Consider the following 12,833-nt stretch of genomic DNA (forward strand, 5'->3'; position numbering starts at 1 on the left):
AGAGAGTATCAAGTTTGTACAAAATTTGGGTTTCCTCAAGGGAAAACCGTATCAAAAACCAAAATGTCCAGGAGAAGAACTACGAGCAGAAACAGTGGATCCTTAAATCATCTCGCAGTCGCGCCATCGCCTGATGCACCTAATCGTCACCTGTACCCATGAGATGGGTTAGTTTTGCGAAAAAATAGCAGGAGAGTACAAAGACAGAAAGAACTAAATTAGGCATAGATAATTTATGCAGCAGGTAGTAACGAGCAAACTAAGCAGATAGATTGGAGGAATAAACCAAGTACAAACTGAAAAGGGGTGTGCATGCTCAATTTAGTTATTACTTGATAACCGGCCATGCGGGTACATACATGGCACGTGAGTCGAAACAATCGAGTCCAAGCCGAGTGTTCATTATGTAAAGTATTTTAATATACCTCGGTTGTCTGATTGAATCCTATTCCTATGGAGACGACCGATGGTCGAGAGAGTAAGTCCCCAAGGCCTGATAGGGATGCATCCAACTTCTGCAGAAGTGTTAGGCTAACTTATGTAGCCCCTATCCCTCCCCCCCTAACCTCCGATGACTGGGGAAAAACGGGTCTTTTGCCCTTCTTGAAAGCCATAAATGGACTGTCTATCGGAGTTGGTACCCTTCGTCCTCTCTCTTGACGCAGCCAGGTTGAATTGAGCGCGACGGGGTTTCTTAGCCGTTGCCTCATTCTTCATGCTCTGGTCCATTAGACCGAAACGAGCATCTTGCCTATGAAGGCGATCCCACTCTTATATGTGTTTTCAACAACCTGCACTAAGCATTAATCGAGGTCATAAGAGTCTCTCATTCAATCGTCGTAGTACTAACATGTCTCGTATGTTTAAGAAGTACACTTACGAGAAAAGTGATACAGGTCCTTAATAGGAGCCTCGGGAGTGTGTTTCGCAAAGATATAATGTTTTTAAAAACTATTTTAACATATCAAATCTTTCGAAACGACACACAACTTGCCAACATAAGGCATGTGATTTTCTCGAATCTGGTTTTGGTAATGGGCTTCACAAATGAACCCATCACCTAACAACTTGATCTTGCCCCAGATCAAGGGTTCTCCCAAAACATATCGGGTAGAAAGAGGAATAGGTATTCCTCCCGAGTACACTGAGTCTATGGCAAGGCAAAAACAAAAGACAATAATGCAAAAAAAAAAGTGCCTGGGCGCGAAGCGCGACGGCAAACAGGAACTGCGAAAGCAAGGGACAAGGATCGCGAAACTGCGTCCTTGAATTAAAAGACAGTAAGTAGTAACTATGAAAGCAAAAGCCTGGGCGCAAAGCGCGACGGCAACAGAAACAGAAAGTGCGTAAGCAAAGGACAAGGACCGCGAAACCGCATCCTTGAATTAAAAGACAATAAGCAGTAAATACGAAAGTAAAAGCCTGGGCGCAAAGCGCGACGGCAAACTGAAATGCGAAAGCAAAGGACAAGGATCGCGAAACCGCGTCCTTGATTTAAAAATGTACTTATATACATATAAGTATATAAATATATCATTAAGTCCTTTCGATCATCAATTATTTAAGCTTGATTTAATTATTTAAGTCCTTGTGCAACTTCTCCTACCTTGGAGTATTGCGAGAATGAAGCCGTCTACGAACGTAAGTGATCGTCGGTTTAGTTTGCGGGGCGCGAACGGGCTCCGTTGCGTAACACTGCAAAAGTACATAGTTTAGCATGTATAAAATGAATATAGGTAAGGAGAAAGCTCGGTTTCTCCGTAACTCAATGCAGGGGTCATCGGCCCCTACCGTTACGAAAGAGAACGGGGTAGGGTCCAATGACCCATGCCATTTAAAGGAGATGGGTGCAGGGGCCATCGGCCCCTGCCGGATATCTAAAGGAGGGCAGGGGCCATCGGCCCCTGCCGTGATAATAGTAAGAGGGGCAGGGGCCTTTGGCCCCTGCTAAGTCTTCAAAAGGAGGGGCAAGGGCCTTCGAGGCCCTTGCTGGGTTTTTAAAAGGAGGGGCAGGAGCCTTCGGCTCCTGCCAGCCTTCTTAAAAGAAAGGGGCAGGGGCCGAAGGCCCCTGCCAAGGGAATGCATATGGGGAGAGTGCAGGGGCCAAAGGCCCCTGCCGAGCCCTTGCTCGCCAGAAAAAGAGACAAGGGCCTCTGGCCCCTGACGGTTAAAAGAGGGGCAGGGGCCAAATGGCCCCTGCTTGGTTTCCGAGGGGTGGGGCAGGAGCCTTCGGCTCATGCCTCCTCTCTTAAGGAGAAGGGTAGGGGCCATCGGCCCCTACGTGGAAAGGGAAGGGCAGGGGCCATGGCCCCTGCCAAAAAATTAAAAGGGCAGGGGGCTCCGCCCCCTGCCTGCTAAGAAGAGGAAAGCAAGGGGGGCGGAGCCCCCTTGCTTGTCGAAAAAGATGAAGGCAAGGGGGCGGAGCCCCTTGCCTGTCGAGATAAGAGGAAGGCAAGGGGGCAAAGCCCCTTGCCTGTCGAGAAAAGGAGGAAGGCTCGGCAGGGGCCGCCGGCCACCTGCCGGCCTTCCGGCGAATCAGGGGGAGGAAAAAGGGGGGAAAAGAGGGGGCTACCTGGGCTGCCGTGAAGGGGGGGGGGGGGGGTCGCCGGAGAGGGTGGCGCCGTGAAGGGGGTTGGCCGGCGTCGGCAAAGAGAGAGAGAGAGAGAGAGAGAGAGTCGGGGGAAGAGAGAGCAGAGGGGAGAGAGACGAGAGATGAGAGAGAGAGTCGGGGGGTCGGGGGAGGCTCGTAAGCCTTCCCCTCTCCCCTCTCGCCTTTTAATAGGGAGGGGGCGCACACAGGGCCCGCCCCCTGTGTCGCCGGAGGTTCCCCTCCCTCTGCGGGCTGCCAGCCCCTCTGAAAAGGATTTTCGAGGGGCTGGCACGGGTTGGATCCGGGTCGGGTCTGGACCCGACCCGGGTCCGGTCTTTTTTAAATTTTTTTTTTACTGGTTTTTAGAAAGCAGCAGGAAGAATGTAATTGCTTTCCAGGAAACGACCACTAATCAATAGCAAGTAGTTTGATATTTTGGAGTTGCAAGTAGAATGAATCTCTACAATTTTGCAGAAGCCGACCATTAATTTACCGAATTTACCAACTAAACAAAGAACATAAAGCAACCACGAAAATTAATTAAGTTGACCTCAGTATTGGCTGTGAAACCATGCAATATGGGAAAAATCAAGAGCAGAGAAATTATGACTAGTTATATAGCACTAAATCTATATACAACCACAAGGATCAAAACTTGTGATATTTCAAATATACCAATGCATCATAGTTCAGGTACACATGCATCAGGTATTAGAATGACCAAACTTTCCTGAAGTCAGATATAGGTAAAAGAGTATAAGAATGCATGTTCAATTAAAAAATTTGAAGATATTGGAAATTCATACTTTCAATAAAACCACAAGAAAGTGTTACTATTGAGTTTGATAGATGAGGCAAGGTTTTGGTGTGACTCACAGTAGTTCCAGTGACTTTACACTTCCAATTTCCTTTGGTATGGAACCAGTTATTTGATTCCACATAACATCGCTTCATTGAGGAAAGAACACAGGCATTGCATGAAACAGGGAGAGGAGTTAGAAACATGATGTAATAAGTCTAGAAAGAAAATGAAGAAAGAAATATAAGCCAATAAATAAGCTAAAATTTGCACCCATATGCAAAGCATTATGCTTTATCCCTTCAAGTAGGAAACTTACAATATTTTCATATAAGACAGCTGATCAACATCTGGAGCCAAAGTTCCTGACAGATTCATCCTGAGCAGTTGACTATTGAAAAAGGGGTCACATGTCAGCATGAAATGATACAATGGATGCATATGTTTAGACAAAGTTTCAGAACCACCGATAGTAATTGCACAAACATGAAGCATGATTACAAGGTTCTCCAATTTGAGTCATGTGCTGAAAACCATAACCCAGCATGACATCGACATTTCTATAGCGAAAACCATCCAAACCTAATATAGCAGCATCTAGGGCTCCTAGTAACTTCCAACGTGCAAACCATGAGATCTGTGACTATGGTCAAAGAGATAGCTTTTGTACTTGTAATGGACCAAAGCATTACTAACCTATGGCTCATTCTTTCAATGGTTTAATACATATTTATGGTTCAGGCATAAAAAATGTTTCCTTGCATGAGATCCTAAAAGAAAAAGTGCAAATGAAGTGGCCATGAATGAGATACACAAAAACAAGTGTGTAAATTAAAGAAATCTCTTTATGATCGAAAATTATGGGTGGGTGCTGGGCCGCCCCTTCGGACCTTGACCAGGCCCATCTAACGGGCTGACCAGCCCAGTTCAAAATGGAATGGGGCCATGGCAGCCGCAAGTTGGATTGTGGCGCACCCACTTAGGCTGGGGTTTTGAACCTCAGTTCATCCTGTTGGTGGGGCGGACTTGACCAGGCTTGGCCCAATAATGGGTAAATCAGCCCATCCAATAATCAGGGCTGCGACAGACCAGCCAAACTGGGCCAGCAGATTGCCCAGCCCTATGTAAAATAAGGCATCTAGAACATGGTTCAAAAAGCTCTCCAAGAAAACAATATTTGATGGCTTCATGAAAAGTTTGATCAATTCTTTTCATTAACATTAGAAAAATATGGAAATGTAATCTTAGTTATGTAGATGGATATTGTTTAACCAGAAAATCTCCAAATTATTAGAATATGTACACTAATGGATCGGGGCGGTTTAGATCCAGATTGATACCATACCATACCATAAATACCATTATTACTTTTAACATAAGAGTCATATAAATAGAAAAACACGCCACCCACCTAGGGTGATGCCTCTTTTGGGATTCCTCACTTTCTCTTCCATCTTCTTCTTGTTTTGTTGTTTGTGCTGTGAATCTTATTCTGGATGCGTTATCACATGGTATTAGAGCCGACAACAAAGTCTCATTAAAAACGTGATTGCACATCCCTTCTCTCTTCTCAAGTAAATCTGCCCTCCAAGTCAGATCTGCGTCTTTTCCCTTCTCTTCTTTTCTAATCAGATCTGATTCATAAATTAGATCTGTTCATCTTCGTCAGCTTCTCTCTCTAGATCCGATATAAAAAAAAAATCAGATCTATTTCCTTTTTCTTCTCATCAAAAAGAAAATCGATAAGTTTATTTCTTCCAAATCTTTTTCGTTCTTTCTCAAAATCTTTTTCGCATCGGATCAGATCTGAATCATTTTCTTACTAAAAAAAAAGCAAAAGATGTCACCTTAAGTAGTGGTGGCAAAACTTGACACGACCCGCCAACCCGCCTCTTAGGGGTTTGGCTTAAACTAACCCGTTTAATAAACGGGTCGACCTGCCTAACCCGTTTATTAAACGGGTCGGGTTCGTGTTAGGGGTATGCCAACCCGGCTGACCCGTTTAATAAACGGGTTAGGCGGGCGGGTCAACCTGTTTACCCGAACCCGACCCGCTAACACGCCAACCCGTTTACCCGACCCAACCCGTTTATTAAATGGGTTAACCAGGTCGTGTCGGGTTACCCGTTTAATAAATGGGTCGGGTTCGTGTTTGCCATAGCCGACCCATTTAATAAACGGGTCGGGTTCGTGTTGAGGTATGCTGACCCAATTGCCAACCCGACCCAATTGCCACCCCTAACCTTAAGTTCAAAAAAAAAGGACGCCTTTCTTGCTGATCGCACCCTAATAAAAAAAGGGTCCTCTCTCTCTCTCTCTCTCTCTCTCTCTCTCTCTCTCTCTCTCTCTCTCTCTCTCTCTGTGTTGATTCCTCAAAAAAAATGGCAATATTATTATTTTATTCTTTTGCATCAAAATTTGCTTTTCTTTCTTATTAATCATCATTCTTCTGCTCATTTTAATATATATATATATATATATCTTTTCTTTTCGGTCTCGTGCCTTCTCTTCTTGATCTCCCGTCTTTATTTTTCAGTCCCGTGTTTTTCTTGCTATTCATCTTTTCTTTATTATTTCTTGATTATTGCAAATGGCTGAGCTAAATGCCTCTTTTCTCAGTGATCATGTCACTGAAAAACTCGACTCCACCAACTTCATTACCTGGAAAAAGCAAATTATTTCCCTCTTGTGCAATTGACACCTTGACAAATTGATCTGTCCCTTCGGAATATGTTTCCCACACAAGTTCTCAACAAGAGGGCAACTTAGAGAAGGTTGTGAATGTAATGAAATGGTGGTCTTTAACAAATGCACGAATAACTCACAAACAAGTGTCTATTGGAGACACTACAAGCATGACCCTTGAAAGGGTATAAAAGGAAGAACACTTTGAAAAATAAATAATACTTTATTCATGCACAAAATGCTTAAAAGCATAGTTCTTTACATTGAAGGGATTCACCCCTATATATACAAAAAAGTAGAAGAGAGAGGAGAGCTCATTTTGAGCTCTCCAAAAGAGACGTTGGACTCTAGTCCAACGACTCTTGTTATAGCTGTTGGACTAGAGTCCCACAGCTATTATTATAGTTGTTGGACTACAGTCCAACAACTATTTGCACAGTCAAGTTCCTGACTGGATCAAATATCTAGTTTCTATTGAACTAGATGGTAAAAAAGAAAATAAAGGAAAATCGAAAAAGAAAATAATAAAAGGAAAAATATAATAATATTAAATAATATATATGTATTACAGTTTACATTTTAATACTCCCCCTCAAACTTACGGTACAATGAACGAAAGTTTGTCTAAGAGGAAGTGAAATCTGGGAGCAACGAGAGGCTTGGTGAAGAAGTCTGCTAATTAATATTCTGATGTAACATTTGGCAGATCAATGATTCCATGTAAGTATTCATATCTGACATAGTGACAGTTCATCTCAATGTGTTTAGTGCGCTCATGGAATGTCGGGTTGCTTGCAATGTAGATCGCACTTTTATTGTCAGAGCACATCTTTGAAGCTTGCGTTGCTTCAGCTCCCATATCCGCTAGCAATCGTCTGAGCCAAACAACCTCCATAGTGGTGGTTGTCATGACTCTGTATTCAGCTTCGGTGGAGGAAAGAGAGACCTTCTGCTGCTTCTTGCACCTCCACAAAATTAGGATTTCACCTAGAAACACACAAAAAACAGTAGTTGAGTGCCTATTATTGGGATCACCTCCCTAGTCAGCATCAGTATATGCAATTAAATTTAATGAAGATGAAGCAGACAAGAAGAGTACTCATGAAAGAGAGGATTTTAAGTATCTAATAATAAGCGAAATTGCTCTCATATGCACGGAGGTGAGAGCATGTTGAAACTGACTGGCTGTAAGAACCGCATGAGCTATATCTGACCTAGTAATGAAAAGATAAGAAAGAGCTCCAATAAGTTGTCTGTAAGGAGTAGGATCATCAAGAAGTTCTTCATCATCAATTTTTATTTTAACATTGACAACTTCTGGAGTGTCCACTTTCTTATCATCTGTAATTCCAGACCTGGAAACAATATAAAGAGCAAATTTAGATTGAGATATCAAATACCCCCGAGGGAAATAAGCAACTTCAATGCCTAAAAAATATCTTAATAAACCTAAGTCAATCATTTCAAAGTGAGTTTTAAGAAGAGATTTGATATTTGCAACTCCCTGTTTGTCGCCTCCTGTGATGATCATATCATCCACATAGAGAAGAAGAATAATGATGCCTGCATCAGATTTCTTAACAAACAAAGCAGTGTCAGTTAAACAAGGTTGAAAACCAATATCAAGTATAACATAACTAAATCAGTCATATCAGGCTTTTGGCGCTTGTTTAAGACCATAAAGAGCTTTTTCTAGACGAAGAGTTTTACCCTTAGGGATACTAATGCCTGGTGGGGCTTCCATGTATACTTCTTCAACGAGATTTTCATTCAGAAAAGCATTTTTAACATCCAATTGAAAGATAGGTCATGTTCTAATGGAGGCCAAGGCTATTAAAGTTCTAACAATGGTCATACAAGCCACAGGAGCAAATGTTTCTTCATAATCAATGTCATACTCTTGGGCATATCATTTTGCCACTAAACGGGCCATATACCTTTCCAGGGTCCCATCACTTTTGGTTTTGACTTTGTATACCCACCTAGAGCCTATAGGTTTCTTACCTGGAGGGATATCTTGGATCGTCCAAGTGTTGTCCTTTTCTAGTGCATCAAATTCTATTTTCATGGCTTCTATCCATTCTATATGATTTTTGGCTTGAGAATAGGACAATGGTTCAACATATGATTGTATGAATGTAATGGTTGCCCTATATGTGGGTGAAAAAGATTCGTAAGACACAAATTTTTCAAGAGGTCTAGAGATTCTAGACGTTCTTCTGGGTGAAACTTTGGAGTATCTTTGTAATGCACATGAAAGTTTTTGCTCTCTATGTCTTGAATATTGTAGACTAACATCCCTATGGATTGGCTCTTCATTATTATCATTTTCAACAACAATAGGACTTTGATCATTGTTAAGGTCACATCCAACATCACATTCATTGGATTTTGAAGTTGGATCAATTAAAAACGAGTATTCAGTAACATCCTTGAATTTTTCAAATTCAAAGAACCTTTCTTTTTCCAAAAAGGATACATTTCTTGACACATAATTTGTCATTTTGAAAATCAAAACACATGTAGCCTTTTGATTATCAGCATATCCTAAAAAGGCACATGGGATTGCACGAGGAGAGAGTTTGTCATTTCTGTTGGTGAAAACAAAACATTTTCATCCAAATACTCTTAATCTAGAATAATCTGGAGTTAAATTAATAAGTTTTTTTATTGGAGTTGTATTCTTTAATAAGGAAGATGGCATCCTATTGATGAGGTAGGTGACAATTAGGACCGCTTCAGCCCAAAAACTTTTTGGAACCTGATTTGCAATTAGCAAGGTCCTAGCTACACAACATAGAGTCATAATTTTAGATCTTAGAATTAGAAAATGCCGCAAAAGGGATAGACATACGATAGATCCTAGAATTAAGTGGTGGGCACTGAAATGAACTAAAGAAGGAATGTTTGTAGAGCAGGTAGTTAAGGAAGTTGATTGATGTCTCAAGGAGGATTCAGAATCAATGTGGAATAAGATAGCGGGTGGCATGAGAAAGGTAGCTAAGGAGGTATTGGGTGAGTCTAAAGGTGGTGCACCGCTAGGTAAGGATATATCATGGTGGAACGAGGATGTCAAATTAGCTATTAAGGTTAAAAGAGAGTTATAAAAATCTAAGAGTCGTGATAATGAGAATTTGGAAAAGTATATGATAGCAAAGAAGGAAGCTAAAAAAGTAGTTCCAAACACGAGGGATAAGGTATATAAGGAGGTTTATGACAAGTTGGATACCAAAGAGGGTGAGAAGGATATTTATAGGCTTGCAAAGATGAGAGATAGGAAATCGATGGATCTGGGTATGGTTAGATGTATCAAAGATGAAACATAAAGGGTTTTAGTCAAAGATGAGGAGATTAAGGAGAGATGGAAAGATTATTTTGATAAGCTATTTAATTGAAGTCATGCACAGGATCTTGGAGACTTCTCCATTCTTTTTCATGAGATGAATCGTGACTTCATGCGCAAGATTCAAAAGAAAGAAATTGCAGAGGCTTTGAAGAAAATGAAATCAAGAAGGGCAGTTGGCTCATATGGTACACCTATCGAGGCTTGGAAATTCTTGGGTGAGAAAGGTTTAAAATGGTTGACAAATCTTTTTAACTAGATTTGGCGAACAAATAAGATGCTTAATGAGTTGAGGAAGAGTACTTTGGTGACTCTATATAAGAATAAGGGTGATATACAACATTACACAAATTATCGTGGTATAAAACTCATGAGTCATACTATGAAACTTTGGGAGAGGGTGATTGAGTATAGGTTGAGGAAGGTTGTCATGATATCAGAGAATCAATTTGGTTTTATGCCTGGAAGATCAACTATGGAAGCTATACATCTTCTTAGACAACTTATTGAGACATATAGTGAGAGGAACAAAGATTCACATATGGTTTTTATTGATTTGGAGAAGGCATACGATAGAGTACCTAAGGATGTTCTCTGGTGGACAATGATGAAGAAAGGTGTTTATCTCAAGTACATTAATATAATTAAAGATATGTATAAAGGAGTAGTAACCAATGTCCGCACTTGTGGAAGGGTGACAATCAATGTTCCTATAACGGTTGAGTTACATCAAGGATCTGCATTAAGATTTTTCCTATTTGCTATAGTGATGGATGAGCTTACGAGATCAATTCAAGAAAATGTGTCGTGGTGTATGTTGTTTGTTGATGATATTGTTTTGATTGATGAGTCTAGAGCTGGGGTTAATGCTAAGTTAGAATTATGGAGACAAACATTGGAAGCGAGAGGTTTTAAGTTGAGTAAGAGTAAGACAAAATATATGGAATGTCGGTTTAGTAAGCAACAAAGTAGTGATGGGAGTGTAGTGAAGCTTGGTGAGCAAGAAATATCAGTGGATGACTGTTTCAAATATTTGGGATCTATCATTCAAAAGTATGGAGAAATTGATGGAGATGTAAATCATAGGATAAAGGTTGGGTGGATGGAATGGAAAAGTGCAACTGGAGTGTTGTATGATCGTAGAATACCATTGCGGTTGAAGGGAAAGTTTTATAGGATGACAATTAGGTCCGCTTTACTATATGGTACAGAATATTGGGCTGCCAAGAGACATCATATTCAAAAAATGAGTGAAGCTGAGATGTGTATGCTTAGATAGATATGTGGAAATACAATAAAAGATAAGATTCGAAATGAGGAGATACGTAAGGTAGGTGTTGCATCTATTGAAAATAAGATGAGAGAGAATCGTTTACGGTGGTTTGGACATATTCGACGAAGGCCTAATGATGCTCTAGTTAGAAGGATGGAGAAATGAAAAAATATATTAGTTAAAAGAGGTCGGGGTAGGCCTAAGAAGACTTTGATAGAGATGATAGGAAAGGATATAAATGCTTTGAACCTCACCGAGGACATGGCATTGGATAGAAATGATTGGAGGAGAAGGATTCATGTGGAAGACCCAGAATGATTTTCTTTTTTGGTTCATATCGCCGACCCCAATTGTTTTGGGATGAAGGCGTAGTTGTTGATGTTGTTGTAAGGTCCTAGTAGTTTTCATAATGTGACAATGTTTGCGTTCGGCTAGGCCATTCTGTGGTGGAGTGTGTAGACATGATCTTTGATGTGTAATACCATGTAAATTGAGATAGTCTTTGAATTCTTTGGACATAAACTCTCCTCCTGAATCAGTGCGAAAAACGAAAATATCATTTTGAAACTTATTTTTAACCATTTTATGAAATATTTGGAAGTTAGCAAAGACTTGAGATTTATGTTTAAGAAAATAAATCCAAATATGTCTAGAAAAGTCATCAACAAAAATGACATAATATGTATAACCACCTTTGAAAATAACTGGTGCGAGCCCCAAACATCTGAATATATTAACTCAAATGGTCGTGAGGAAACAAAAGTTCTACTAAGAAATGGTAACCTTTTCATTTTGCCAAGAATGCAGTCTTTACAAGAAAAATTTTCATAATTACAAAATTTTCCCAAACTTGGAAAATATTGAATTTTAGACATGAGTGTGGCCAAGTCTTTTGTGCCATAAATCCAATTCTAATTTATGAATATTATAACAAAATGCATTCTTGGGTAATTCCAAAAAGTCCATGTAATAGAGTCCTCCTTCTCTATAGCCTTCCCTAATGAGCTTCCCTAACTGGCGATCATGTGCCCAACAACCATGAGAAGAGAAAGAGATATTACATCCATAGTCAGATATTTGCGAGACAGATAATAGGGATATATCTAACTTCTGGGATAAAAAAAACTGGATTTTTGAAGATTTTCAAAACATCCTATTCCTTTTACTTCAATGTGCCATCGACTGTAAAAACCTTTGACACACTTGAGTTATTTTTAAGACATTCGGATAGACTATTAACATTTCGGGTCACATGAAAAGAAGCACCAAAATCTAAAAGCCAAGGAAAGATACTTGGACCGGAGAAAGATGCAATCCAGTTGAGGCTTCGACTGAGGAGGATACTCCTTTAAAAGAGGTTGAAGGATTTTCATCAGTTGAGCCATAAATACAAATGCATCTTGATCTTTTGACTCGGATTCAACAGATGCAACTCTTTTTTTTCTCTTGTTTTCAACTTTGGACATTGAGGCATGTAGTGCCCCGATTCATGACAATGATGACAAATGACTTTTCTTTTATCAAAGTCACCGTTTTTCCTTCCAAAATGAGGCAGCTTATAAGTACGAGTATGATTCCCCGGTCTAGACAGCTAAAACTCAGTCATCAACAACTTTTGGAGTATTTTTTCTAAGTCTATTTTCCTCCATAGTGAGCTCTTCTATAGTATCTGTAACGCCCCAAAATTTCCAACTTGCAAACCTTTCAGAAGAACAGACAAGAGACTAAAAAGATATCTCTTTATCTCAAAGATGGTTTATGAAATCAGCGGAAGACTATTCTTTTGTTAATTTCAGAAAGGCAAGCTGACAACTTTGGGCGCGTTAGCTAAAAGAACCAAAACGCACAACCCATGCTACTTGCAAACACTTGGAAAAGCCACTTTCATTTAAGAAGTTCTCCAAATAATACAAAATTCGAATATCCCAAGGAAAATCCGTTACAAAACCCCAAACAACAGGACGCGGGCTAAGAGCAGGAAGAAGAACGTTTTGGAGCCATCTTACAATCACCTGTGGTGTACCTAATCATCACTTGTACCCATAGAATGGGTTAGTTTCGCGAAAAAACTAGTAGGTGCACAAGAGAGACTATAAGGAACTGAATTATGTAAATTTAATTCAGTAGGTTACGCAGTTTAAAG

General features: G+C 40.2%; 1 protein-coding gene across 2 annotated transcripts in view; it reads right to left on the reverse strand.

Moving 5' to 3' along the window:
- LOC149843998 (putative LRR receptor-like serine/threonine-protein kinase At1g06840) overlaps positions 1–12,833 on the reverse strand; it is a 224,660-nt gene that overhangs the window by 168,716 nt on the left and 43,111 nt on the right. For both annotated transcript variants that reach the window (XM_090000227.1, XM_090000226.1), the window contains exons 3-4: positions 3,709–3,780; positions 3,467–3,538 (exon numbers count right to left, since the gene is read on the reverse strand). In XM_090000227.1, coding sequence (XP_089856353.1) covers positions 3,467–3,538; positions 3,709–3,780 — 144 coding nt within the window. The remainder of the gene's footprint in view (positions 1–3,466; positions 3,539–3,708; positions 3,781–12,833) is intronic.

Source organism: Nuphar pumila, chromosome 3 (genome assembly GCF_984573655.1).
Source record: "Nuphar pumila chromosome 3, dmNupPumi1.hap1.1, whole genome shotgun sequence".
Taxonomy (NCBI): domain Eukaryota; kingdom Viridiplantae; phylum Streptophyta; class Magnoliopsida; order Nymphaeales; family Nymphaeaceae; genus Nuphar; species Nuphar pumila.